A 26,195-nucleotide genomic window follows, 5' to 3' on the forward strand; every position below is an offset into this window, starting at 1 on the left:
AATTTACTGTGAATTCTGCTCATTCATATACAGCAGAGTATTTCAAGGGAGGATTTACAGTCACAGACCTTATCTGGCTTGGAGAGCTGAAAGGCCCATATCTGCAAATCTTGGCAAGGAGTGCCTGAGAGTCATGAACCAATTAAGTGAAGTAATTGTCTCCTGCAAACTCCATTCCCCTTTTGCTCCTCTTTTATTTCCTCTGGGAGGGGCCAGTCATCGTCCATCTGTGGCCTTACTCCCAAGTCGACCCCTGTTCTTTAGCTATTCCCTTCGTCTGGCAACTCTGTGCATGTGCACACTGGGAACAGACTCCAGCTGTTCGTCGGCCTCACTGATGTCTGACTCTGAAGGCAGCTGATAACTGACATACCGCTATGGCCCCCTCTCTGCCTCCGATACAGAGCCTTCATCAGAGCCTTCCCCAGACTTCGGAACTGGCCCATGTTCCTCCCCAATCTCCTCACTGTCCGAATCTGCTGCCAGCGTCTCTGGCCACGGGCGGGCCACAACAGTACACTTCTGGATGAGAATTTCTTTCTCACAGCTAGGAAGCATCTTGTGCATACTGTATTCCCCTTAGCGAGGAATTAGTACAGGAACTTGTGTAAACCTCCTGTCTTTCATTGTATGATAATCTCTCCAGTGTAATGCAGCTCCCCTGGTTGATTAAACATCAGTTAAATATCCCAGAAGATCGAATTGGGCTTTTTTTCAGATAGGAAGTTGGAGAGAGGAGATAACAGGGAGAAACCAGAGTAAGAAAGAGTTCTATAACAAAGACAAAATAGGAGCAGTTTGCTTTGCAAGCATAAAGTTGCTCAAAACACCACCTTTTTAAATTTTAGAGTAGCTTGAAAATGAGATAGAAAATAACACCAGAAAAGATAAAGCTCTTTTTCAGCAGAAGGACATTTTCAGAAAATTATAGCATGGCATTACTTTGAATGTTGTTCTCAGTAATCTTAACACACAGACACACACACACAGACACACACATTTCTGGGGGAGTGAGAGGAAATAATTGAATGAGCTCTAGGAGAATTGCATTAATTTTAGAACTGGTTCCAAAACTCATTTAGAGTAAACTATTCAATATATATATATATATATTTAATGGTGGTTACTTCCCATTTGGATTGAGGCCTTAGGACAGGGCTGTCAAACTCACGGCCCGCAGGCCAGGTGCATTATACGCCTGCCATGCCCACTCCTGGTTTAGCGAAGGGGGGGGGAAAGTTGCGATATGTCATGTGATACCGCTGTGATAATGTGGGTTTGATACCCCTTCCTTGGGATTTAGTGCAACTTGTTAACTTAATAATCAATGCTATTTCTGGGGTGTATACAACAGATGCAATGGCTCAGTGGCTAAGATGGTAGTTCAGTGGTTCGAATCCCTAGCACCAGGTAATGGAGTGAGCTCCTGTTACTTGTCCCAGCTTCTGCCAACTTAGCAGTTTGAAAGCACGTAAAAATGCAAGTAGAAAAATAGGGACCATCTTTGGTGGGAAGGGAACAGTGTTCCTTCCGTGCGCCTTTGGTGTTTAGTCATGTCAGCCACATGACCATGGAGACATCTTCAGACAGCGCTGGCTCTTCAGCTTTGAAACAGAGATGAGCACCGCCCCCTAGAGTCAGGAATGACTAACACATATGTGAGAGGGGAACCTTTACCTTTTTTTAGAGCAGGGATCGCCAAACTCTTCAGTTCATGAATTTTTTCCCGACGTTTCAGATTCTTCATTGGGCGCCAACCTTTATTATATGAAAGTAATTGAATACATTGTACTTTTACAGTACTTCGAGTAACATAAACAACTGCCTCTTGGCTAGTCTCATCAACCCTTGGGTGTCAATACTGACCACTTTGGAGAATTCTGTTTTGGAGTCATGTTCCTTTCATCAGTCACTACAATACTAGAGAGCAATACTAGAACTGACATGCGGATTAATATCTTGACCGCTCAATATTAGGTGAAATCCAAGGTTGTTTGGAAAATATTACATATCAAATTTAGTAGCCTTTACTGCATGGGAATTGCTTCATGTTGCCTTTCCATTTCTCTTTATTCTAGTGATAACTGTTGATTTTACCTTATGTTCTCCATTTTCCATTTGGAATGTGTTCCCAATCCTACTGGTATAGTTCATGATTAACTCAGGGTAACTTTGTGGAATGAAAAGCAACAAACAAACAAACAAATAAATAACAGTTTAATTATGTCAATAAGTAGATCAATAAATAAAAGAGGTTTAATTAATTGTTTTTCTATTCTTATGCTGGGATTTTGGTTGGGGAGAAAAATGTAGTGACTCGCATGTAAAAAGAAGCCAAACACAAAACAATAAGAGGTTCACATGGGATGAGTAGTTTAGCATGAGTGCATTTTTACATGACTCTTTTGGGTAACCGGGACACAGTGGCTCAGTGGCTAAGACACTGAGCTTGTCAATCAGAAAGGTCAGCGGTTCGAATCCCTAGCACCGTGTAACTGTGTGAGCTCCCTGTTACTTGTCCCAGCTTCTGCCAACCTAGCAGTTCAGAAGCATGTAAAAATGCAAATTGAAAAATAAGGACCACCTTTGGTGGGAAGGTAGTAGCATTCCATGCGCCTTCGGCATTTAATCATGCCAGCCACAGGACCACAGAGACTCTTCGGACAGCGCTGGCTTTGAAACAGAGATGGGCATTGCCCCCTAGAGTCGGGAACAACTAGCAGATATGTGTGAGGGGAACCTTTACCTTTGGGTAACATTTACGTAATGTGGATACCTCTAAGTAGGAATTTGCCCTGAAGAAACACAACCAATGATGTTTTGAAAGCCAGAGAAACAAAGACCTTGGATTTGATCTAAGTTTTCTTACACTTGTCATAAATCCATGACATCTTTGGAAACTAAGTAATAAGTGATCTCCAGTACAACTAAATCTGGATCCAATCCTTTTCCTTTTCTTCGTTGTAAACTTTCTTTCTTTCTCTCTCTCTTTAAACATGTTTGGCAGGTTAATTTTTCAGAAGGAGGCCCAGGTTCCAATTCCACTGGAAGTGAGGTAGCATCAATGTCCTCCCAACTCCCGGATACACCTAACAGCATGGTAGCCAGTCCAATTGAGGCATGAGGAACTTCCTTTCGCTGTTGTGGGCCTTGAAACCTTTCGCCCCCTGCTGGAGAGAGTGGGAAAGCTGTCACGTTTGGGGACTCAAGACAAAAATGTAGAAAAAGGAAGGAAGGAAGGAAAAACAAAAAGTATTTAAGACAACTTTGTTCATGAACCTAAAGCCAAGAAAACTGGTGAACTGTCTGGGGAGCCTTGTTCAGTTTTTGTTTGTTTATTTTGCAATGATAAGGTAGCAACACTGTGAAGACAATCATGGGATCTAATAATACTCCAAGAACAAATGAAAATGTTGTTCACATCATGATGATGATGATGATGACGATGACGACGGCAGTATATCCACGCAAAAGAATCCTAGGCGGATCAAGGAAAACCAGAAAAAGATGTTTTGAGAAACAAGAGAGGATTTTTTTTACCCACGAGGATCTCCTATTTTTGCCCCAATTGGCATATTTCAGTGACTGCACATTCTGGAGGATTGAATAAATAAGTAAATAAATAAATAAATGGAAAAAGAAAAGAAAAGAAAGAAAGAGAAAGAAAAAACAAAGAAAGAAAGAAAGAAAGAAAGAGAAAGAAAGAAAGAAAGAAAGAAAGAAAGAAAGAAAGAAAGAAAGAAAGAAAGAAAGAAAGAATCTATTAGTAGTAACTGTCCTAACATGAACGGTGCTCTTTCTATACTGGCCTTTCCTTTGCCAAATTAAACTAATGTTTAAAAAGAAACCAGAAGGAGCCCTGGTAGGTTGCATTTTCCCAGATTAAGAAGGGACCATCTGTAGCTTCTCCTCTCCCCCCTTATGACAGAATGAGCCATTATGAAGCTGTGGAGCTCAGTCTTTCTTCTTTCTTTCTTTCTTTCTTTCTTTCTTTCTTTCTTTCTTTCTTTCTTTCTTTCTTTCTTCTTTCTTTCTTTCTTTCTTTCTTTCTTTCTTTTTTCCCTTCCCTTCTCTTTCTTCTTTCTTTCACATCTTTTCTTTCTTTCTTTCTTTCTTTCTTTCTTTCTTTCTTTCTTTCTTTCTTTCTTCTCTTTCTTTCCTCAGACTTATTCCAACTTTTGGGGTTTTCCCTAGCATGTACTGTAGCTTTTTCTTCATTCCCCTTCCTTTTATTTTTATTTTTTCACCTGCTTTGGGGGGGGGGGGTGCGAAGTTTTGGTGAGATGCTCTTTTCTCTCTCTCCAAGTGATTTCTTTTAAAAAGAATGTTTGTTTTATTTCTTAAAATCCAGTCAAAAACTTCCCTTGCAACAAGGTATACCTCTCTTTGGCTATTAAAAAAAAGTATGTTGGGGTATTGTTTCCGACTGTTCAATAACATTCCCCCTCCTTTTCCCCAAAGATGTGTATAGTTCTTCATTTTGTTATTTTTTAAAAATATTTTCTTCTTCTTCCTATTTTCTTTGCTGGAAATAAAGAACAGAGTTTTTTTTGCCTCTGTCTCTATTTTCTCTCTCTCTCTCTTTCTCTCTCTCTCTCTCCCCTGACCCCCCTTTCTTAAACTTCGTTGTTTGTTTGCTCTTGCATTGCAAAAAATATATATAAAGTAATTTATTATTTATTATCCAAAGACTTGCCACTTTTTTTATTGTCCTGATTGGTGTTGATTGTTTTTTTTTTTTTGGCTGATTTTTTTTAAAGGGTGGGATTCATGAGAGATAGTTCTTCTCCACAAAACCGGGTTTAAAAAAATGCTAACATAATAAAGGTGGGACATCATTTATGCAGGAGAAACTATTGGTGGATCTCACCCAAAGGAAGTATGAAGGGTGGGGAGAGTTATTTTGTCACCCCTCCCTGTCTTTGAATGTTTATGTCAGGTTTGTCCCAAACTTCCTAATGCAGTGTTTCTCAACCTTGGCAACTTGAAGATGTCTGGACTTCAACTCCCAGAATTCCCCAGCCAGCAAGTTGCCAAGGTTGAGAAACACTGTCCTAATGGTTTGGGGTTTTTTTTGTTTTTGAGTTCTCTCTTGCTAAGAATTCTGTGAAATAAATGTGTCATATGTAGAATGATAACTTCAGGAAAGAAGTATTTCACTCCGTACACATTTGGTATAGAGAAACAATAAACTAATTAAGAACTACCAAAGTACCCATATATATATATATGGGAATGCACTAGAGTTAGCTGCTAAATACTGAATACAAAATATTACATTCTAAGCTTGAAAGAAACTCTGTGTAATATTTTATGAAGTGCATCAAGAGCTAGCCTATAAATTTCTAGACCAGAGATTTTTTTAAAAAAAATATACAAGAAGCTTCTCCTTTTCCCTTTAACAATTGTCTTCCTGGAAAAGTATTTTGGACTAAATACGGTTAGCTATTTTCCTGCCACCTTGTACCAATTTAGATCCGTAGAAACAATTTCAAAAAACGGGGACTATCCCGCAAACCACGTGAAGACTTAAAACTGAAAAGGAAAGCATTGAAAGGGACAAACTCATGTTTGTTTACAACTCAATAAATCCGGTTTGGTGCCGGGTCGTGGGAAGTGGCCCTTTCTTATCCCCCACCCAAGGAAAATGTGAACCTGAGAATGTACCTCCCTTCTCTCCACCTCCCCTACCCCAAACTCAAGGAAAATGTAGAGTTTTTAAAATATATATGCATCTTAAGAAATATCGTGGACTATCGGTTCATTATTTTTTGTTTACGCGATCTCTCTGTCTGCCTGCCTCTCTTTCTCTCTACCCCCTCCCCCCCGGGAAAGGTCTGTGCGTGTGGGTGGGTGGAAGTGGCTTTTGTTCAGCAGCTAAACGAGTGTTATTTGTCACTGTTTGTTGTCAACAGAATTGGAAATGCTGCAGGGGGATTCTGGCTGGAGAGGATTCCGAAGATCCTTGTTTGTTGTTTTTCTTTCGGCTTCCTTCCCCACCCCAACCCCAAGCCCCGTCTCTCTTTAGGTTGGAGCGGGGTGTGTGTGGAGTGGGACACAGGCTGAGGTCAGTGGTGAAAATTCAGCAGGCGATAAGCGGGGTGGGGGTGGGGGACAGAATAACCGGAGCTCTGCACATCTTGAAAGCTGGCGGCCTGAGTTTCTGGTCTCTGTGTGTGTTCCCCTTCGCGTCCGACCCCTGTTAAAATCGTGGTTTAGGTTGCAATCATGCACGCGCGCTCTGGGCATCCGTCAATCCCGTGGACCTTTCTAGATTTGCTTCTGGATAGAAGCTACGCTTGCAATTGCAGCCTGGGGGACTCCAGGGGATTTCCTCCCGAGTAGGGAGTACCTGAGATTGCCCTGATTTTTTTGGCTTACTTCACAACCCTGGGTGGAAATCTCCCCCCTCCTTCCGCTTGATTGAAAATCCTTTTCACTTCCCATCTTGCAAAAAGCGAAGGTGAATTTGGGACGCCGGCTTCTCCCTCAGAGAGTAAGCAAGCGATTTCGGCACTTGGGCTGGCCGAGACTCCCGAATTAGTTAAGCCGCGTGTACAGCGGGAGCGGTCTGTTGGCTTGTTTCGAGTTTTGTTGGAATCGTTGCCGTTTTCTTTTGTTGTTGTTGTTCCCTGGATTGAGCAAACGCAGAAAATGAGTTTATTTCGGCCACCGGGTGAAACGCGTTGTGAGAACGCGGCTAAACAGGCAGCATCTACGTACCCTGCTGAGATTGGTCTGAGAGCAAGGATCGTGGCCCGTCTTTTGCTCTAACTCTCGGAACAGAAGGGTTGTTGTTGTTTTTTACAGCAACATTTTCCTACCACGTGCGTGGTTTAAAATCTCAGCGGTCAAGTGGGCTGAGAGCAATGGGACCTGTGGTCCAATATATCTGAAAAGCAACACGACGGGGAACCAGTTTGATAGTAACGAGCATCAGAAGGAAATTTGGAAATAAAAGAGAGAAATTGGAAGAACCGATAGATCTTTATTTTTTTTTAGAAAGTATTGTTTGTGTGTGTGTGTGTGTTGCAATTGTGCTGATAAATAAATAAATTGCAACACAAATGTAACAAAGACAACATTAAAAAATGGCTATATATATACACACACATACACATACGTATGTATCTATGTATCTATGTATATAAAACAGCAAGATGATACTGCACCCAACCCCTATTTTGCGGCAGCGGTCACACAATACTATTCCTTTATTTTGAATTAATCAATTTTGGGGGTTAGCACAATCCCCTGCATCGGTTACTGCCTTGTCGTGGCGAAGGGGCTTGCGTAGCTCAATGAAGCTATGAGCTATGCCGCTCAGGGTTACCCAAAACGCACAGGTCGCAGCAGAGGGCTGTGACAAAACGTGGTCAACTGGAGAAGGAAATGGCAACCCAACTCCAGTATCTCTGCCATGTACACGCGCAACTAACAGCGGCAACAACACAAGCCACCGAACCGAACTAAATTGGGAGTTGAGTTCTTCTCACAGATGCCAGGTTAAAACCAGCCGAGCGCGTTATGAGAATGCGGCCGCCGGGTTTTCAACTGGATTCGGTTAGGCGAATCGTGTGGACCCGACCACCACGTTGAAAGTGTCTCGTGAAGCGCCGGCGCCCCCGCCCCACTTTTATCTCGGAGATTCCCAACCTGTGCCCAGCTGCAATGGAAGAGCTTTGGACTCTCGCGGTGGGCTTCATCAGCGGAAATTATTCTTTTGCTTTTTGCAGATGTATCTTAGCTGTCCTTCCTCGGCCTTGCAGGTATCTCGGCTGCCTTTCCTCGGCCTGAGATGACTCTTTGGAGAGCGTCTCAAAAGACCTGGCTTAGCTCGCCGAAGTGTTTGAAAATGGCATTTCCTAAGTATGTTCGGAATATTGCTGGTCAGTAGCCTCCGGATCGGTGGGGCGCTACAGATTTCGGAGGGGGGGAGGGAGGGTCGGTCTATGAGCGAGCATTTATCTCAACAGCGTAAGTGGAAACGATCTAACCACCCATGGGGGTGTTCAGAGCGCATTTTCACACGGGGGAGCGTTGGGGCATAAAGAGAAAAAAAAATCCCGGGGAATAAAAGCCTTCGCGTTTAAAAAGCGCTTTTGAAAAAAAACAAGGGAGAAGTTGGTGCTATGTTCAACTTGATGGCGCGGGATGTACACAATGTTCTGCTTGGGGAGAGAGAGAGGGGTTGAACTCCGCTTCTGATTTGCGACTTTGCGCGGTGAGAAATGCAGTCCGGTGTGTGCCCAGGCTGAAGGAAATCTTACGGAAGACTAGGGCTCTTATTCCATTTGAGACTCTTAAGGGGGTTTGCGTCTTAACAGCTCAGCACAGCTAGTTGAAGACAGCGAGATGTAGGTATGGTATATCGAATTTTCCTCTAAGTAGGTGTTTTTTTAAAAAACAAAAAAACAAAAATTGATGATGAAGTCGTTCGTCAGTCCAGTCTCTCTGCCTTATCGTTTCCATCGACTAGAAATCGCATGTTATTTGTGTTCACAAGTCGATTCTTTTCTGTGTAAAAAACAAAACAAAACACACACTCATTTTATTGCGGATAGCACTGATAGATACTTTCTAGATGGCCAATTGTTCAGAGTTTTCAGACAGATGATTGCAACGGGGCTATCCAAATATTTTTTTATTCATATTTTATACATACCGGCTCAGATAAGCAGAAGGTTTCTTTCTTTGCTTCTTTACCTGCCAGCTTGATTGACAGTGTGGCTCCCGACCCCGAGCTTTTGAAGGCTGCAGTTCTATTTGGCGCATCCTGGGGCCATCTTCCTGCGAGTCTCATTGACTCGTATTAAACTCCTTTTTAGACAAGGGCGCAAGAACCGCGCGTTCGGCTTCGCTTTCTCTCTCCTCCTGAGTAAACCTGGCATTCACTTGAGAAAGTTGAGCTGAGCTGCAAACTAAGGATTTGGTCCTCTCGACTCAGCCCCCTAAACTTCCAACGGAGGTCTGTTCTTAGCATCGCAGTAGAGCAGATCAAATGACTTCCTTTTGAGGGGATTTTGTGCCTTCCAGAGAGATCTACTTGAACGATCGGCTATGCAGCGTTTCATTGGTGGGGATGGCTGGGTTGGGATCGGAGGGGCTTGAGCAGATCTAACAGAGTGATGGTTGTAAAGGGAGAATTGCTAAACGGATGTAAAAGTTGGAGTGTAAATGGTGATAACTTGACTGCCCGGACATCTTGGCTTGAAGTAGGGATGCTTCTGAGAGCTAACACAATATTTCTTAGACAGTCAAAAACAAAACTTAGCAAGAGCTCAATGCATAACACTTTTGTTGGTCTGGAGGGAAGAAGAGTTTTGTACATATATGTCTGGATTCACACAGGTGAACTCCAAACACAGATATTTACATATAGGCATACATATATACATATGCTATTATGCCAGAAAGTAATGCCAACAACTTGAGATAATTGAGTAACTGGTTAAGCTTGTGGCAGGATCATAACCTTTCAAGTGGAAAACACCCAGATTTTAATTTTCTGGGGTTTGTTTTTATATGGGAGCAATGATGGTTTTCCCTTGGAAATCAAACAGGGCTATCTAGTAAAAGGCATAATTAGTTGTTTTTAACTATTTTCTCTGGCATTGAATCAACCACCTTGTTCTAACATCTCAAAGTTGTAACCTGTCCAATTTGGTCATTTCTCCTGCGATTATTTGTCCTAATTGCTCCAGCTCCACCAATTTCTGGAGCTGGGATTGACCTCTTTGTCTTGGATATTATTGAGTGTAGACTTCACCTGTAAGGGAGGAGATATGCCCTCTAGGTGTAAAAGGGACTGTGACTCATTGCACTTAGAAAAGGTGCTTACCCAGGTCAAATAGAGCTTGGAAAACTTAGCTGGCTTTAATCTTGGTTAAGGCTTTCCTGTATACTTAGTCTGTAGATATTTGAGGCCAGTTGATTAGTTTACGATCCAAGATATTGTGCAGCTCAATTTGGATTAAAGGCCAGATAAAGTGTCTTGTGTGAACCTTCAACATTTTCCTGGCAGACTTCTGAATATGGAACGTGCAGGGAGTTCTCTCAACGAAAAAAATGCCTCAAGCATCCTTCTAGCATAGCTCTGAAACAAACCTACAAGAAAGATTTTCTTGCAGGTAAAGCACCAAACAATTATCTCATGAGCATCCCAACGAACCAACATGTTCCCAGAGAATCTATCTGACACAGGGGACCTTTGGCTGCCTGCTGTGACCTCCCAGAACTCCAGGTTCTTTTGAGTGTCTCAGTTCTGCAGCAAGTAGCTCGAAGCTAGGTTGTTGCATTAATGTCATTGTGCCCCTGGGCCTTTGCTTCAGTGTTGGGTTCTGTTGCAATAAATATTTCATGGCCTTTTGATTCTCCCATTCCTCCCTGGCCCAATAGAGTGGCTTCCTTTAAAAACCAAGCAGTAAAAACTTGGGTTTTTCACAGAGATTCTCTCTCTCTCTCTCTCTCTCTCTCTCTCTCTCTCTCTCTCTCTCTCTCTCTCTCTCTCTCTTTCTTTCTCTCTTTCTCTCTCTCTCTCTCTCTCTCTGTGTGTGTGTGTCCGCATGCATGTGCAGGATTGATCTTGAATGGGTGTGATGCTAGCTAATGCTTTTTATTTAGACATATGGCCAACCTCTTAGGTCTGGTACTAGATGTCTGCTCTGTAATGTGAAGCACATTTTGATCTGATGGACCAGGGACCAGGGAGGACCACTTTTTCTGTCTGTTCTTCTTTTGTTGATTTATTGGAGGGATTGCTTTCCCTTTTTTTGTTTAGGTAATTGCTAAATGTTGAGGATTTGATGAAGGAATATTATTCTATCTTCCAGAGAAGGAGCATTTAGCTTACCTGATTGGGAAATTGAGTTTGAAGATCAGAGGTTGTGTCAGATTAACTCCTGGAATCTCTTATGTACATACCTGATATGGGTTTAGGCCTGCTTAATAATTCAATGAAATATCATTTGGAATTCCCTAGCTTATAGGACAGATGAAGAAATTGAAAACTCATCTGAGAGAAAGCAACAGCAAGCCAGGGCTTTCCAAATTATAGCTACCAAAACTACATTTAGATTGAATTCACTCTGAAAACATTCTTATTTTGTTATTATCACTATGTTGTCCTGAAATGCTAGGAGAGAGAATAAACAGCAAGGGACATTCCCAGTGTTTTTATATGGCTTTTTTGGTGGGAGGCTTTGATCCCTTATTGCTTTTTAGCTAAATAGAGTGGGGTTTCTATCTTCAAAAAGAATTATGCTGAATTCTAGGGAATTTGTTGTAGAAAAGTAACTCTAGAATAACAATGCCATGAAATAATGAAGAGTATTCAGAATACACAGAAGGTCGGGAGATAATCCAAAGATGATAATATGAAAAATTCAAGGGAAAATGCAAAAATGAAAAATGAAGGGAGCCCCCCCCAAAAAAATTGGCTTTGATTAAAATAACCTTGTAAAGCTGGACCACTTTTACGTGCATTGTTGGACAGCAACTATATTTCAGTTTCAGGTGAGTGTGTTGGATTCATCAGCTGCTGTTTCCCTGTAGTGAAAAATTTTCCTAGAAAAGATTTCATTTCAAGCATTTCAGCCATCAAAGATCAATGTCATCTAAAAATATGGTTTCAGTGCTGATATTAGTTGTCTAAAGCTGCAGTGCTGTGTTCACCTATGAGGAAATAAGACCACCCCCCCAAAGTATTTAAATTCAGTGTAGAGATGAATTTAATGTATATGTAAATGTAAATAGAGTAGAAACCAAAGCTACTAATCCCTCTCTGTTCTTGACAATGTTTCATTGGGTGCCACAGCGTTTGCTCCCAAAGAAGTGTGCTTAGAGCGTTAGTCATGCTTGGTAATTACCTTAACTCTAAGGAAACTTCTTCAGACATGGTGTCCTCTGAATCAGGTCAAACGCTATTACCTTTGCCTGAAAAAAACAAGCATCTTGAAAAATAGCAACAAGATTCATAGTATACATTTATCTAAGACCATCTTAAGCAGAGCAAGGGATAGCAAAACAGTCCCAAGGAGACAATAGCAATAACACTTAGGCTTATATACAGGTTCACAGTACTTTACAGCCCACTCAAAGGAGTTTTTAGAGAGTCAGCATATTGCCTGCAATTATCTGGGTCCTCATTTTACAGACCTCAGAAGGAGGGAAAGCTGAGTCCACCTTGAGCCTGGTGAGATTCGAACTGCGAAATTGCAGGCAGCTGGCAGGCAGCAGAAGTAGCCTGCAGTGCTGCATTCTATCCATTCAGAATTGTGGTTTCTTGAAGATGTGTTTCTCCTTCAAAATAAAGTAGTGGGGTTAGAAACTTGAAGATTTGCCACTGCAATCCAGAACATCTTTAGCGTGGGGTGGGGTTGTGGGGCATGAAAGAGATCTTCCTTCCTTCCTCCTTCCTTCCTTCCTTCCTTCCTTCCTTCCTTCCTTCCTTCCTTCCTTCTTTCCTTCCTTCCTAGTAGTAGGTCTACTTCTGGAGGAACATGGTTGGGGTTAGCTCAATATTAGGGTGCTTTGTGTGTTGGGTGACTGATTCCTCATTATAACTTGCTAGTTCCTGTCATGGTGAGCTGGGGTGTGTGGAAGGGAAAAGATGGAGAAATCTGGGTTAGATGGACCAAGTAGGCTGAGACTACACAATCCAATAAGATCCCGAAGCAAGGAGCAGAGGTTGGAGACAGGTCTCCTGCTGAGCCCTCCAATTTGATTTTTATTGCAGCAGGCTTTCTTTTTATCTCGAGTTGAAGGACCTCAGTTTTACCGTTCTAACTTCAGCCTGCTTTAATTGTAGGCGAACTGTTTGCTTTGTTGTTATTCTTAATGTGTCTCGATCGTGGCATGAATTGGATAAATAATCCAAGTTTAATTTAAACGAGCAGGGGGTTCTCACGAACGCCAAGTACTCCATAGATGGAGAATTTCCATACTATAGCGATGGATTTCAGCCTTGGATGTCTGCAAGATATTGGACCCCCTTACCATGCAGTTTTATTTTCATTTATCTTAATTGTAATTCATTTTATTTGTTTCCTTCCGAAAAACTTCAGAGACCTAAGTGAAGAGGTTGTTTCTGTTTTCATTTCAAGGCGTGGGTTTTTCACCGGTCTGCAGTTCCATTAAAATCAATATGACAACATTTTGGCCGGGTAGTTATCCAAACTGCAGCGTGGCAGTTCCCAAACTCTGCTAGGTTGTGCGCAGATTTTTCTTCGGCCCTTTTTCCCCCAAAAAGGATCAAGAGCCAAAAAAAAAAAAAAAAGGCATTTAAACCCGTAATCCATTGATGTTTGGGACCCATGCCTAACAAGCTATATCTGTTTTACATAAACAAGGAAGAACTATTTTTCAAACTTAAAGAAAGAGGTTTGAAGAAAAGAGACTGCCAATCGAACTGGTCCCGTCCAACGCAAGGAAGAGAGATCGATCCACAGCCTCGTCTGTTTGCCTTGTTTTCCGGGCGGGGAGGGGTGGGATTTATCATCACCCCCGCCTAATCAAAATAGAAATGGGGGGGGGGTAAATCTTTCCAAGAGACCAGGCCAATTGCTCGGGTGGGAGGGGCTGGACGCGAGGCATGAATGCGGGGCGCTGGGAGAGGAGATCCGCTTCAGCGCGGCTTGTTTTCCTTCGCGTCGTTATCTTGATAACAGAGCTTGAGCGACTGAAAAGGAGTCCAGGCGCCACAAACGCCGCCCCGGGCCTCAGCAGCGTCGCGGGTAAAGTGGGACGAAGGAAGATCTCTCGCTTCAACCAACGGCGGGGGAAACTAGGGAGGTGGGTGAGACGGACGAGGGAGGCGGGGAGGGGATCGGGCGGGATCGGTAGGAGGTCTTCCGGACCCTTCCATCCGGGCCCGAGCGCTGGCGCGGGGCTCTACCCCGCGATGACCCTGGCATTAAACGCGAAAAAAGTGCTTCCAAAAATAGCCGGGCCTCCGCTGAGTCTGCTCTCCCTAAGGCGGGGATGTCCAAAGTTGGGAACTTTAAGACTTGTGGACATCAACTCCCAGAATTCCCCATTCTGGCTGGGGAATTCTGGGAGTTGAAGTCCACAAGTCTTAAAGTTCCCAACTTTGGACACCCCTACCCTAAGGAGATTCCCAAAAGACGCTCTGCTGGATTCCTATTCAGGCCGTTACCCGCCGAGATCCAGGACTTCAATTCCCACTATCTCCGGCTACCACCTCGCATCCGGAGCGTCAATCCGAATAGGAACAAGTCTGCTGGCCGTCTTTGGGTTTAGTTTTAGCCTGGGGCGTGTAAAGTGGCAATCCGACGCCCCCATAGGGAAAAAGACGCTTAGGCCCAGTGGTCAGATTCACGCTGTTTTTCCTCGGTGTGGTCGTGTGAATCCAGTCGTCGTAGCTGAGAAATCGCGGTTTCTTGTATGGTAGAAACGCAGCCAACCGTTTAACAATCCAGTAAAACAAATGGCGGCTTAGTAATTGTGTGTTCTTGAAATCACGAGGTTCACAGTGGATTTCTGCTTAGATTTGATCTTTAATTCTTCTTTCCATTTTTTTTTTTTTTTTAGTGGAAGTGAGGTTTATTTCTCGGCCCAGTTTATCTTCAACGGCGTGAAAACAACCTGAAGGAATTCAAGCAGGGCGCGTCTTTACCGTCCCCATGGATAAAAAGTTTAAATGGTTGTCTTCTCTCAGCGGGACTGTTCAAATGGGCTCATTTCCTCATCATCTTTATTAGAATTATATCAGAAACAGCATTGGCTCCGTGGTTTCAAAACGGGGTGGGGAGGCTATTTAAGCTATTTAAAAGCTACCCTTTCCCCTTAACGTAAAAGGGGACTTGCGACCTGTTTGAGTTTGGCCGCTCTTAAAATTCTCTTAACTTGTTCCGCTTGACTAATTCAGTCTTAAATTGCGCGGTTTGTCCCGAAATGTTTTCAACCCATCTGGATTAGTCATCCTCATCCCGGCTTGGCGTTTTGATACTTATATAGGCCTCCTAAACGTCTCCACCCCCTCAAGAAAGGTTACCCCCCCCCCGCCTTCTCTTTCCCAGCTCTTTCTTTCCAGGTATTCCTGGTCTCGTCTGAACGGGAGAAGCCGCGCGCTCTCTGCGCTCTGTTGCGGTCGGCTGCTTCGCAGTAGAAGTGCCTGGCCTGGGGCGAGATGGCAGGAAGGAAACGGTGTTTTTGTGTGTGTGTGTGAGAGAGAGAGATGGGGGGGACACACACATACACACACACAGAGGGATAGACACACACACAGAGAGAAGGACACAAAGAGAGAGAGACACACACCACACACAGAGATAGAGACAGACAGACAGACAGACAGACAGACAAACAAACCACACAGAGGCACAGAGAGAGAGAGAGAAACACACACAGAGGGAGAGACAGAGACACACACAGAGGCACAGACACACACACAGAAAGAGACAGACAGACGCACACACGCACACAGAGAGAGAGACCCTGGCGGGGGTGAGTGGGTGCAGAAGCCGGCGTTTCCAGACCCGGCGCGATCGCCCTCTCCCTTCCGAGTCCTCAGACGCCGGAGCAACTGGGGGAGGGGCTCGCTCAGGTTGGTCGATCTCTCCAGGCTAATCCAAACAGCTCCGGTTTGACTGGTGTGAGGTCCAAAGTCTAGACAGGGCCGGTGACTCGGCGGCTCCTTATCTCGCCTTGGGATCGGCTCTTCGAGAGACTCCCCCCTCCCCGCCCTCCCCCGGGTCCCTTGGCGGCTCTCGGACCTGCCAGGCCGGGAGCCGCCACACCTCGCAGACGGGGCCGACAACAAACGCACCACCTGGACTCTTGTGAAGGCCTGGCTTTGCTGCTTTAAGGGACCGGGGAGGGGGAATCAGATCGCCTCCCTTGCAGATACCTTTTTATTGGTCCTTCTCGGGGGAGGGTGGGGGGAGCGGCGGAACTAAATCCCGAGTGCCCACAGTAGGTTTCATTCGCCCCAGAATTAATTCCTGCGCTTTGAATAATCAAGTTATCTGGGATCGTGCCTCCCGCAAAACCTGGCAAAAAGCAAAACTGAATCTGATCGCACCTTTCCTGATTAGAAAATCTTACTAAAAGCCAATTGCTCCCAAAAGTTGATTTCTTTTTTTAAAATCTATTCATCCAAAAAGGTCTTAACAGATTCATTCAGATATTATTATTATTTTTGCCAACATAGACTAATGTGGCTGTTCTCTTATGCTCACATGCAAAGCACAAAAAGAATTTAGGGAAGTGCTAACCAAGTTTAGACTGTATAAAGGGAACTGCTATATCTTTAATCAACCTGGTTAGGAGAATTGTGGGAAAGGATGGCTGCTCTAGTTTGTGGTGCCTTGTGCCTTGGGAATAGAGAACTAAATAAGTCATAGATAAATCTTGGCTCAGTTAGGAAGAAAGGAGCCCTTTTGCTGCTTAGATGAGTTCTAAGTTGTGTCATTCATTTGGCATCAAGACTTAACTGTCAAAGGTAGAGAGTTCCCAAATCAAACAACTTGACTGAACTTCATAGAACGTAATTCTGAGAAGACTCAAGAGAATAAACAATAAACTTATGGCCACAATTGAGTCCCAAAATTTATGTTATCAAGTTAAACATTTGTTAAGTGAATTTGTCCCATTTTACAATTTTTCTTGCCACATTTGTTAAGCAAATTACTGTATATTACTTAAATTAATAACATGGATGTTAAGTGAACCTGGGTTTGCTTGTCAGAGGGTAGCAAAATGACTCCTGAAGACTGCAGCCGTCATAAATGTGAGTCAGTTGTCAAGGGTCTGAATGTAAATCACATGACCATGAGGATGCTGCAATGGTCATAAGTGTGGAAAATGATCATAAGCCACTATTCTCAGTGCCATTTTAACTTTGAATGGTCACTAAGTGAATGATTGTAAGTCGAGGACTACCTGTAATGCTTTCATTGCAAGTGTTGGCTTCCATAAAAACATTTCTATTAAGGTGCATGTGTTAGTTCCCTGCAATATGGAAGGGAAGAAGGCAATTTGAAATGCATTGTATCTTCCATTTCTCATCTTACCTATTCCTCAGATTCAATAGCTGAACATTCCCCTGCCCCCAATGTGGAACACAGACCACAGATCAATTTCTGGCTCTCTCCCTCCTTCCCCATCTGCTGGGAAGAAAGAAATTTTAGGTCCTCCCTTTGCATCATCTAAATGGCAATCGAACCAATTCAATTAAGAGGAGAGGAGATATGTCTGGTTAAGACAAGAGATCTTTGGTAACTGGAAATTGCATTTCTTTGGATGGACTTCTTCATCCTGGAGGAGATTGCAGACTGCTGAGTGAGCTGGATCAATAACAATATATTTGGATTGTCTTTTTGTTTTGCTTTGGATCTCATCCCTCACCCCTCTTCAAATAGTAACAGCACAATATTTGGGCAACAAATAGAGAACACTTGGAGAATTAAGTCACCGGCTAGCCTTGCAGAGCAACATCTTGGCTACCTCAGCTGTGAATTTTGGAAGCTGTAGTTCCATAACATTTGGGTGGGTGCCAGGTTGGAGAAGGTTGAGTTAGATAAAAGATGCCCTGGACCCCAAAGATACTCCTGTGTCCTTAAAATGTAAAACTAGTAATCACCATGTAATCTTCGGAAATCAAACTCTTATTTCTGAAGAAGATTTTGTTTACATTTACTTTGGACCATTAGTACTAAGCACTAGCACTTAGACTTATATACTGCTTCGAAGTGCTTTGCAGCCCTCTCTAAGCAGTTTACAGAGTCCGCATATTGCCCCCCACACCAAACAATCTGGCTCTTCTATTTATCCACCTCGGACGGATGAAAGGCTGAGTCAGCGTTGAGCCTGGTGAGATTTGAACTGCCAAATTGCAGGCAGCTGGCAATAAACAGAAGTAGCCTGCAGTACTGCACTCCAACCACTGTGCCACAGAGACTCGGTTTTCTGAAAGTATTGTTAGAGTTTCTATCACTGGGAGATTTCAGCCCAGGCTTTTTGTCAAAAGATGGGAGTGTAGCACATGAGAGGTGGAAGAGATGTTGGAAATCATCTTGTCCAATCCCTATTCTGCTTCATACATGGAACGGCATATGATCCATGGAAATATATGTGAAGGAGAGAACAAGAAGGTTGACTGGTGGGGAAAGAAATAGAATATCCAGAAGAAGTCACTTAGCTCTGTATTAATTTCTAGCAGCACAAAAAAAATAACTTCCAATTGTCCTCAATGCTTTCGTTTCCTTTTTCTACTTTGCAGGTACAGAAACACCAAATCCTATTAAGGAGAGAGAAGGAGGCAGGCAGGGAAGGGGGGAGGGAGGGAAGTAGAGAAAGAAACAGGGAGAGATGGAGGGAGGGAGGGAGAGAGTGGGGGAGAGGGAGGGAGAGAGTGGGGGAGAGGGAGGGAGAGAGATCACTTATCTGTTTAGAATCATCCTTTTTCTTGCTGAGCTTTTAAATCACATGTACCAGTGGTGGGATACAACCGGTACGCCCTGGTATGGGTGTACTGGTGCCTGCTGGGAGCACCAGGTACCATTCTGGTACGGTGCTCCAGAGGGCCCACCCGCTCGCCTTCTTACCGCTATTTGAGCCGATCAGGGCTTTCGCGCAAGTGCACGGAACATACAGTGCCTGCGTGACACTCCACTGAGCAGCTGGAGCATCACGGGCAGTAAGTACACATGTGAGTGCTGCGTGCGTGTTGCACATGTTCATATAGTGGACCCCGGGCCCCGTTGCAGTGTACCTGTTGCAACAGGATCCAGAACCTACCACTGACATGTACCTAAGTTCTTAAAAATGTGTATGGTATTCCAGGTGTGCAAATGAGGAATTTACACAAATGCTTCATTTCAATTGTCCCACATCCATCACTGACTACTACACTTCCTGTGATGCCAATATAGGAGAAAACAAACAATAAAATGTCAGAGTTTTGGCAGCATGACTATTATTATGAGATAAATCCAAGAGCAAAACACAGCACACAAAGCCTTTAGACAATTAATAGTGGTTTATATACAAATATATACAGACATATACACGGAGATAAATCCCTTATCACTCAGCTAGGAACACAAGGAGAGAAATGAGATACAGGACAAGAGAGAGAGAGAAACGCCCTCTAATGGCCTGCTATATGTAGACATCTCTTAAAAAGGTAAATGACTTGTGTGGACCCCATCAGAGTCTTAAAGAGGCTATACCTATATTGATGAATCATCCTCATTGCCTCAACTTAGAGTTTAGAGCTTATAACCTTACATTAGCTGGCAACTATTAAATCCTCATTACCTGACATAAAATTAAACTGATTTTCATCCATCATAATTTCCTAACTCTTTGATTTACTCTTATAAAATTATGCAGTTTCTTAATGGAGGTAGTTGTAGGTTGAATGTCATATGCATAAGAAAATTCATCATGAGACAAATGTAACTTAAAAAAATAATCTAAAGGATGAATGTGAACAATTCACATGGAATTTTGCAGAGCTGATCTCTTCAGAAAAAGTCTCAGCAAATTTTAATCAAGTTTGCTGAGAAATATGTGAACCAAGATAGGCAGATACACATAAAAATGGGGAGAAATCCACAATATTTTAAAAGTGTTTAGTATATGTAGGTGTGCACACACGCACACACAGACACTATTTTAATTTTGCAGGCTTGGTGTTCTTAAGCAAAAGGGATGTCTGAAATTTAATACAATTTTGTCAAATAGAAAAAAATATGGCTTTTTCTTGACCTCCAAATTATTCTGAGTAGGGGAAATAAATGGCTTAAATTTGTAAGTTCATCTGAGAAGAATCTTGACTGATTTTTCATTTGCCAAATCATGATTTGAACCAAATCAAATTTTCTACATGCAAATATCCTAACCCCACCTCCCCTGACAAAACTCCTGACAAAACTCCTGACAAAACTCCTGACAAAACTCCTGCTACTGAAGTTATAGATGAGCAGCCCTTTCTAGAAGTGGGCTCATATAACAACTTTCCCCAAAAGGGGGAAAAATAAAATAATGGTGATCCAAAGATGGTAAAATGAACCATTTTGAAGCTCACTAGCTCAATTTCCTCTCTTTCCTCCCAACCTATATCAAAGAAAGCTGCCCTAAGTGCGAAGATAATAGATGGGTTATCAATATAATGAACAGATATAACAAAGTACTTCATAGTGTGCTTGTTTTTATCTATCTATCTATCTATCGATCGATCGATCGATCGATCAATCGATCTATCCATCCATCCATCCATCCATCCATCCATCCATCCTTCCATCCTTCCATCTATCCACCACCCACCCACCCATAATCTATCTATCTATCTATCTATCTATCTATCTATCTATCTATCTATCTATCTATCTATCTATCATCTATCTATCTATCATCCATCCATCCATCCATCCATCAATCCACCACCCACCCACCCACCCATTATCTATCTATCTATCTATCTATCTATCTATCTATCTATCTATCTATCTATCTATCTATCTATCTATCTATCTATCATCTATCTATCCTATCATCTCTAGTGCTTTTATTATTTTTATAAATAACTCAAGGTGGCAAGCATACCTTATATTCCTTCCTCCTCCTATTTGCCTCACAATAACCACCCTGTGAGGTGAAAGAGAATGACGAGCCCAAGGTTCACCCACCTGACTTTTGCAGCTTTTGTATCAGGTGTTGACCTCCAAGGATTGTGCAAGATCAGGAGTGTCAAAATCAAGGCCCATGGGCCAGATCCGGTTCATGGGGTCTTAGATCTAGCCTGCTGGGCTACCCTGGAAACAGCGAAGGACTATCCCACGGTGCCTCTGTCAGTGAAAACAGAGCTTGGGGAAGCCTGCAGAGGGCTGCAGGAGGCTGTCGCAGCTGAAAATGGAGCCTAGCCAGGCCATGTGTTCTGAGCTCGGTTTTTGCTGGCACAGGGATGCAGGAGGCTGTCATGGCCAAAACGAAGCCTCGAAGCCTCGACAAGTGATGTCAAGCTGGCCATGCCCCCCCCCCAGCCCTCCCCCCCAAGGTAAAACACAACCCTGATGTGGCTCTCAATGAAATCAAGTTTGACATCCCTGTCTTAAGAAGTACTTTTCTTGAAAAAATCCAGAGTATCTATCTGGGTTGGAAGTTTTCTTACTTTTCACTGATGCTGCTGAACTGATTTAAAATTAAAGAATCAAGTTTTGGGTATGATAACTACCTAGAATGTAAACTGTAACTGGGATAGCAATTGTTCATTAACAGACTTGCAAATCATGGTTTCCCAAATTTAATTCATCTTTTCTTCAAGGCCATTTAATTGGTGAAGATGATAATGTACTAAAACTAGAGGTTCAACCCCCATGTGCAGCCCACAGGTTTGTTATTATCCCTGACAAGTTCATGCCAGCATCTATAGAAACCTCAATTGGTGAGGTTGTTCTAGCAGATAGATCCATTAAAGACTGATTCATGGACTTGACATCTATGTGGCTCAAGGTCATAATGTACTCGTGCTGAGGCATGCTGCTTGTCTCTGGATGGATTGGCCCCAAAATAGTTCTCACTGCTCACTGGAAGGGAATCTTTGTTATTGGCAATGGATGTAAAGTAGCTTTAGTCTTATCATAGCAATTCCCCAAGTCCCAGAGTTTCACATAGGCAGTTAACATTTTTCCCATATCCTTAGTAGAAGTTTTGGATGGGTCTCTGGTTTTATTCACTCCCACATGTCAACTTGGGTGGCCATGAGCCAGGCTTAGCAGGCTCAGGTGAAACTGGATAAATGGGTTTCCATTTTTTTTTACTATTGGTTTGCTTGTGTGTGCATGTGAGACACTTCTGGGCATGCGTTGGTGGGGGGAGCCTCCTGCCGCCACCACTACCGGTTCGCCCGATCCGGGTGGAACTGGCAGAAACCCACCTCTACTACAAACTGCTCCATATTTCTTCCTCTGCCCACCAGGAGAGATTCTCTGAAGAGAAGTCCATCTTTAACTATCTATCATGACTCTTGTTCTCTTTTGTGGGGTGATTCAGTCTCCACTAATTCCCAGATTATGGTTAGGCTTGTGTCACAATGTTCTGATCTAGGCTTCCCTTAAAAGCACGAGCCAGAGTTCTGGTCCAGACAAAATCCCTTTTATTAAATAAATGTGAACTACTCTTCTTCAGGTCAAACAATCTTTCAAAGGTGAATTTATGACTACAGACCTTATCTATCTTGGAAAATTGCCATGTAAATATTTTCCAAATGAGGTGCTGTGCAAGGAGAGACTAGGCACACAGTATCTGAGATTCATGGACAGATCTTCATACTCCTGAAATGAATCTTATCACCGAATAAACAAATTATTTCCTGCAAAAGCCCACTCCCCTTTCATTCCTCTTTTATTTTCTATAGGAGGGGCCAATCACCTTCCACCTGTGACTTTACTCCCAAGTCTAACAGTGGTAGGTTCTGGATCCTATTGCAACCAGTACGCTGCAATGGGGCTGGGCATCAACCACATGCACGTGCAGTGCGCTCATGCGTACCCACTGCCCATGACACTCCAGCTGCTTGGTGCATCGTTCAGGCGCCATGCACACTGCACGCGTGTGCAAATGCTCCGGTCAGCTCAAATAGAGATAAGGAGAGCGGGCGGGCAGTTGGGCCCTCCGGAGCACCGTACTGGAATGGTACCTAAGAGCCGAGGTGGCACAGTGGTTAAATGCAGCACTGCAGGCTACTTCAGCTGACTGCAGTTCTGCAGTTCGGCTATTCAAATCTCACCGGCTCAGGGTTGACTCAGCCTTCCATCCTTCTGAGGTGGGTAAAATGAGGACCTAGATTGTTGTTGGGGGCAATATGCTGACTCTGTAAACTGCTTAGAGAGGGCTGAAAGCCCTATGAAGCGGTATATAAGTCTAACTGCTATTGCTATTGCTATTGCTACCTGGTACTCTCAGCAGGCACTGGTACACCCATACCGGGGCGTACCGGTTGTCACTCACCACTGAACTCTACCATGATTTCTGAGTTGTCCTTTTCTTCTGGCAGCTCTGCGCATGCACACACAGGCTGTAGCTGTCCTCTGCCTCACTGGTGTTTACCTCTGTAAACACCTGATCATAGCCAGATGGCCTCGGCCCCATCTCTGCCTCCAATGCAGAGCCCTCGGCCCCAACCTCCAGGACTGGCCCATGCTCCTCCCCAACCTCCTCACTGTTTGACTCTGCTGCCAGTTCCGCTGGCGGGCCACTACACACATTTCTGTCCCTCATAGTAGGCATCCAACTCAGAAATACTAACTTATCTCTCCAGCTTCTCTCTCTCAGAGGAGTCCTAATATGATTTTCATCCATTTTGTCTAAACTCAACAAAAGTTGTCAATGGGACTGCTTCTCTATGAGTGCCATCTTTGTTTTGGGGGCTATCCTCTTCTAGATATACAATCAACCTTTCTAGCAGTATAGTTTTAATTCTAGCTTTGCTGTGCACTTACCCAAGTCCTACTGAACTCTGCATCTCCCTTGTCAGCTTACAGGCCCTCAGGCCACCATAGCTTTACTTTGTTGGTGCTTTCCCTGGGTCAACATCCCGACTTCTCATTTCTCCTCAGCAGGATTGTCATTTTGTATAACTTTGCTTCTGATTGTACCTTCTCTCCTCCATAGCTGTACCATATGTGCTGTTTGCAACATATGACAGAAAGAAGAAAAGGAAGGAAATAATTTTTAGGTTTAAAATGGAATGTTTAGTCGAAAGAGACACTCCAAAACAAAACTTTTCCCCAACAAATGAACAGTTGATTCAAGGAACTGAAGAGTTCACTAATTTTTTGGTGCTAGTTAAATAAAAAGTAATTGTTAGTGTTCTGTCTCTCTGTTGGCCACATGTAAAGGAACACACAACATGTAAGAGCACACCTGCCTTGGAATGTCATGTAATGGAGCCCCAGCCTCCCTAAGGGGTTCTTTACATCTTCTTGCACGTTCTCATATTCTTCGGGAAAACCTGTTTCTTATGCCACCTCCTTTCACATCATTCCGCAGAAAATCAATCTATGCTTTGCTTATCAAGAGGAAAAAAATGGGGGTGGGGAACTCTGTCTTGGCTTCCCTCCATAATTCTCTGTAGCTTAGTGGTGTACCTAGTAAATTGGAATAAGAGTACTGATTTAAGAGGAACACACAGGTGGATTAAGGCGAAAGGGAGTTGAAGACAATGGGAAAAGTGTGTGTATGTGAGAGAGATAAAAATATAATAATGACCTGCAAACTTTAACTCCTTGATAGTTCTTCCATGTACAAATTTATATCTACACACACACATTTTGTGCAATACAATAGAATTCAAGATAGAAAAGCCGAGATCAGCTCATAATGTAAACAAACAGGTACAAATTTTCATCACATTCCTTTTTTCCCTATTGCTATTTTCTTCCGATTCTTCAAACCTTCTCCAGCGTTGTATTATTATTGTTATTGTTATTATTATACAATTGTATCACAGCGGCCAGTTGTTTCACCATATTTGGCATTGGTTACTAGTCGGGCCCCACCCGGGGCCCAGGACGTTGTAACGTATTTTCGTAATATGCGTGCAGTTCCAAGCAGTGCGGCTTTTTGCATTTGACTGATGGTGATTTTGTCAATTTTTAACTCTTTTAAATGTAATTCCAGTGCTTTTGGAATAGCACCCAGTGTGCCAATTACCACTGGAATTACCACTGCTGGTTTGTGCCATAGTCGTTGAATTTCGATTTTTAAGTCCTGGTATTTTGCAATTTTTTCATGTTCCTTCTCGGCGACCCTGCTATCACCTGGTATTGCGATGTCTATGATTGTGACCTTATTTTTCTCAACCAGTGTGATGTCTGGTGTATTATGCGCCAGTATTTTGTCCGTTTGTATACGGAAATCCCACAAGATCTTGACCATCTGATTTTCGGTGACTTTTTAAGGCATGTTCCCACCAGTTAGTTGTTGTTTTAATATTATAATTTTTGCACAAATTCCAATGGATCATTTGTGCTACTAAATTGTGCCGCAATTTATAATCAGTCTGCGTGATATTTTTTTACAGCAGCTGAGTATGTGATCAACAGTTTCATCAGCTTCTTTGCAAAGTCTGCATTTGGCATCATCAGAAGATTTTTCGATTTTTTTCTTAATGGCATTTGTGCGGATAGCTTGTTCTTGTGCAGCCAGGATTAGTGACTCTGTTTCTTTCTTTAATGTACCTGTTGTTAACCATAACCAAGTTTGTTCACTGTCCACTTTATCATTTATTTTTTTCCAGAAATTGGCCATGCAGTTCTTTGTTCTGCCAACTCTCCATTCTTGATTTTATCACACCTTTTCTGTACTCTTGTTTCGTCTGTTGGGCCTTCAGTAGATTTTTGTTCTTTACTTCGATTAATAGATGTTCTTGACTTTCTTTTAAATAATCAGCCAGTGCATGTTTTTCTTCTTCAATTGTTTGCTTCACTTGTAATAATCCTCTGCTCCCTGATTTTCGGGGCAGATATAATCTATCAGTATCACCACGTGGATGTAAACTGTAGTGAATTGTCATTAGTTTCCTGGTTTTTTGGTCCAAAATGTCCAAATCAGCTTGTGTCCAGTTAACTATAGTTGTGTATCTTATAACTGGTATTGCCCAGGTATTTATGGCCTTGATTGTATTTCCACCATTCAATTTAGATTTCAAAATTTTCCTAACTCTGTTGGTGTACTCTCACCTGACAATAGTTTTTACTTCTCCATGCTTGATGTTATCCAACTGCAGAATGCCTAAGTATTTGTAGGCTTCATTTTCATTGCATTTAATTAGTTGGCCATTGGGCATTTTAATTCCCTCACATGCAGTGATTTTGCCCCTTTTTATAGATACAGTGGCGCTTTTTCCATGCCAAACTGCATTGAAATATCGGTGCTGAATACTCGGACTGTGTTTGTCAATGATTGGATTTCTATTTCTGATTGATAATAATATTTATTATTAATAATTTTTAATTATTATCAATACTTTTATTATTATTATTATTATTTCATTAAAGAATGAAACTCAGTCAACTGAACATTCAAAAATGCATCATACATATTACTTGACTGGTGCTGATAGTTGATATGGGTTGCTGCCGGAATCCTAGGTACTGACTAAATACCTACTTAAGATGTACGATGTTCTGACTAGCACAGTTTTTTTTGTAGTTCTGCTGGTGTTATTG

The 26,195-nt window shown here is 42.7% G+C and overlaps 1 protein-coding gene across 4 annotated transcripts in view; it reads left to right on the plus strand.

Moving 5' to 3' along the window:
• ISL1 (ISL LIM homeobox 1) overlaps positions 1–26,195 on the plus strand; it is an 80,769-nt gene that overhangs the window by 26,875 nt on the left and 27,699 nt on the right. Inside the window, exon 6 of one of the 4 annotated variants that reach the window (XM_087715480.1) lies at positions 3,008–4,064. The exons of 2 other annotated variants lie outside the window; for them this stretch is intronic. In XM_087715480.1, coding sequence (XP_087571606.1) covers positions 3,008–3,124 — 117 coding nt within the window. In that variant the 3' untranslated portion in view covers positions 3,125–4,064. Of the gene's footprint in view, positions 1–3,007; positions 4,065–26,195 lie in introns of those variants that run through there. One more of the 4 variants, XM_087715479.1, reaches the window with a different exon arrangement.

Source organism: Thamnophis sirtalis, unplaced genomic scaffold, assembly GCF_051295495.1.
Source record: "Thamnophis sirtalis isolate CommonGarterSnake01/CBP01778 unplaced genomic scaffold, rThaSir2_p1.2 scaffold_5, whole genome shotgun sequence".
Classification (NCBI taxonomy): Eukaryota; Metazoa; Chordata; class Lepidosauria; order Squamata; family Natricidae; genus Thamnophis; species Thamnophis sirtalis.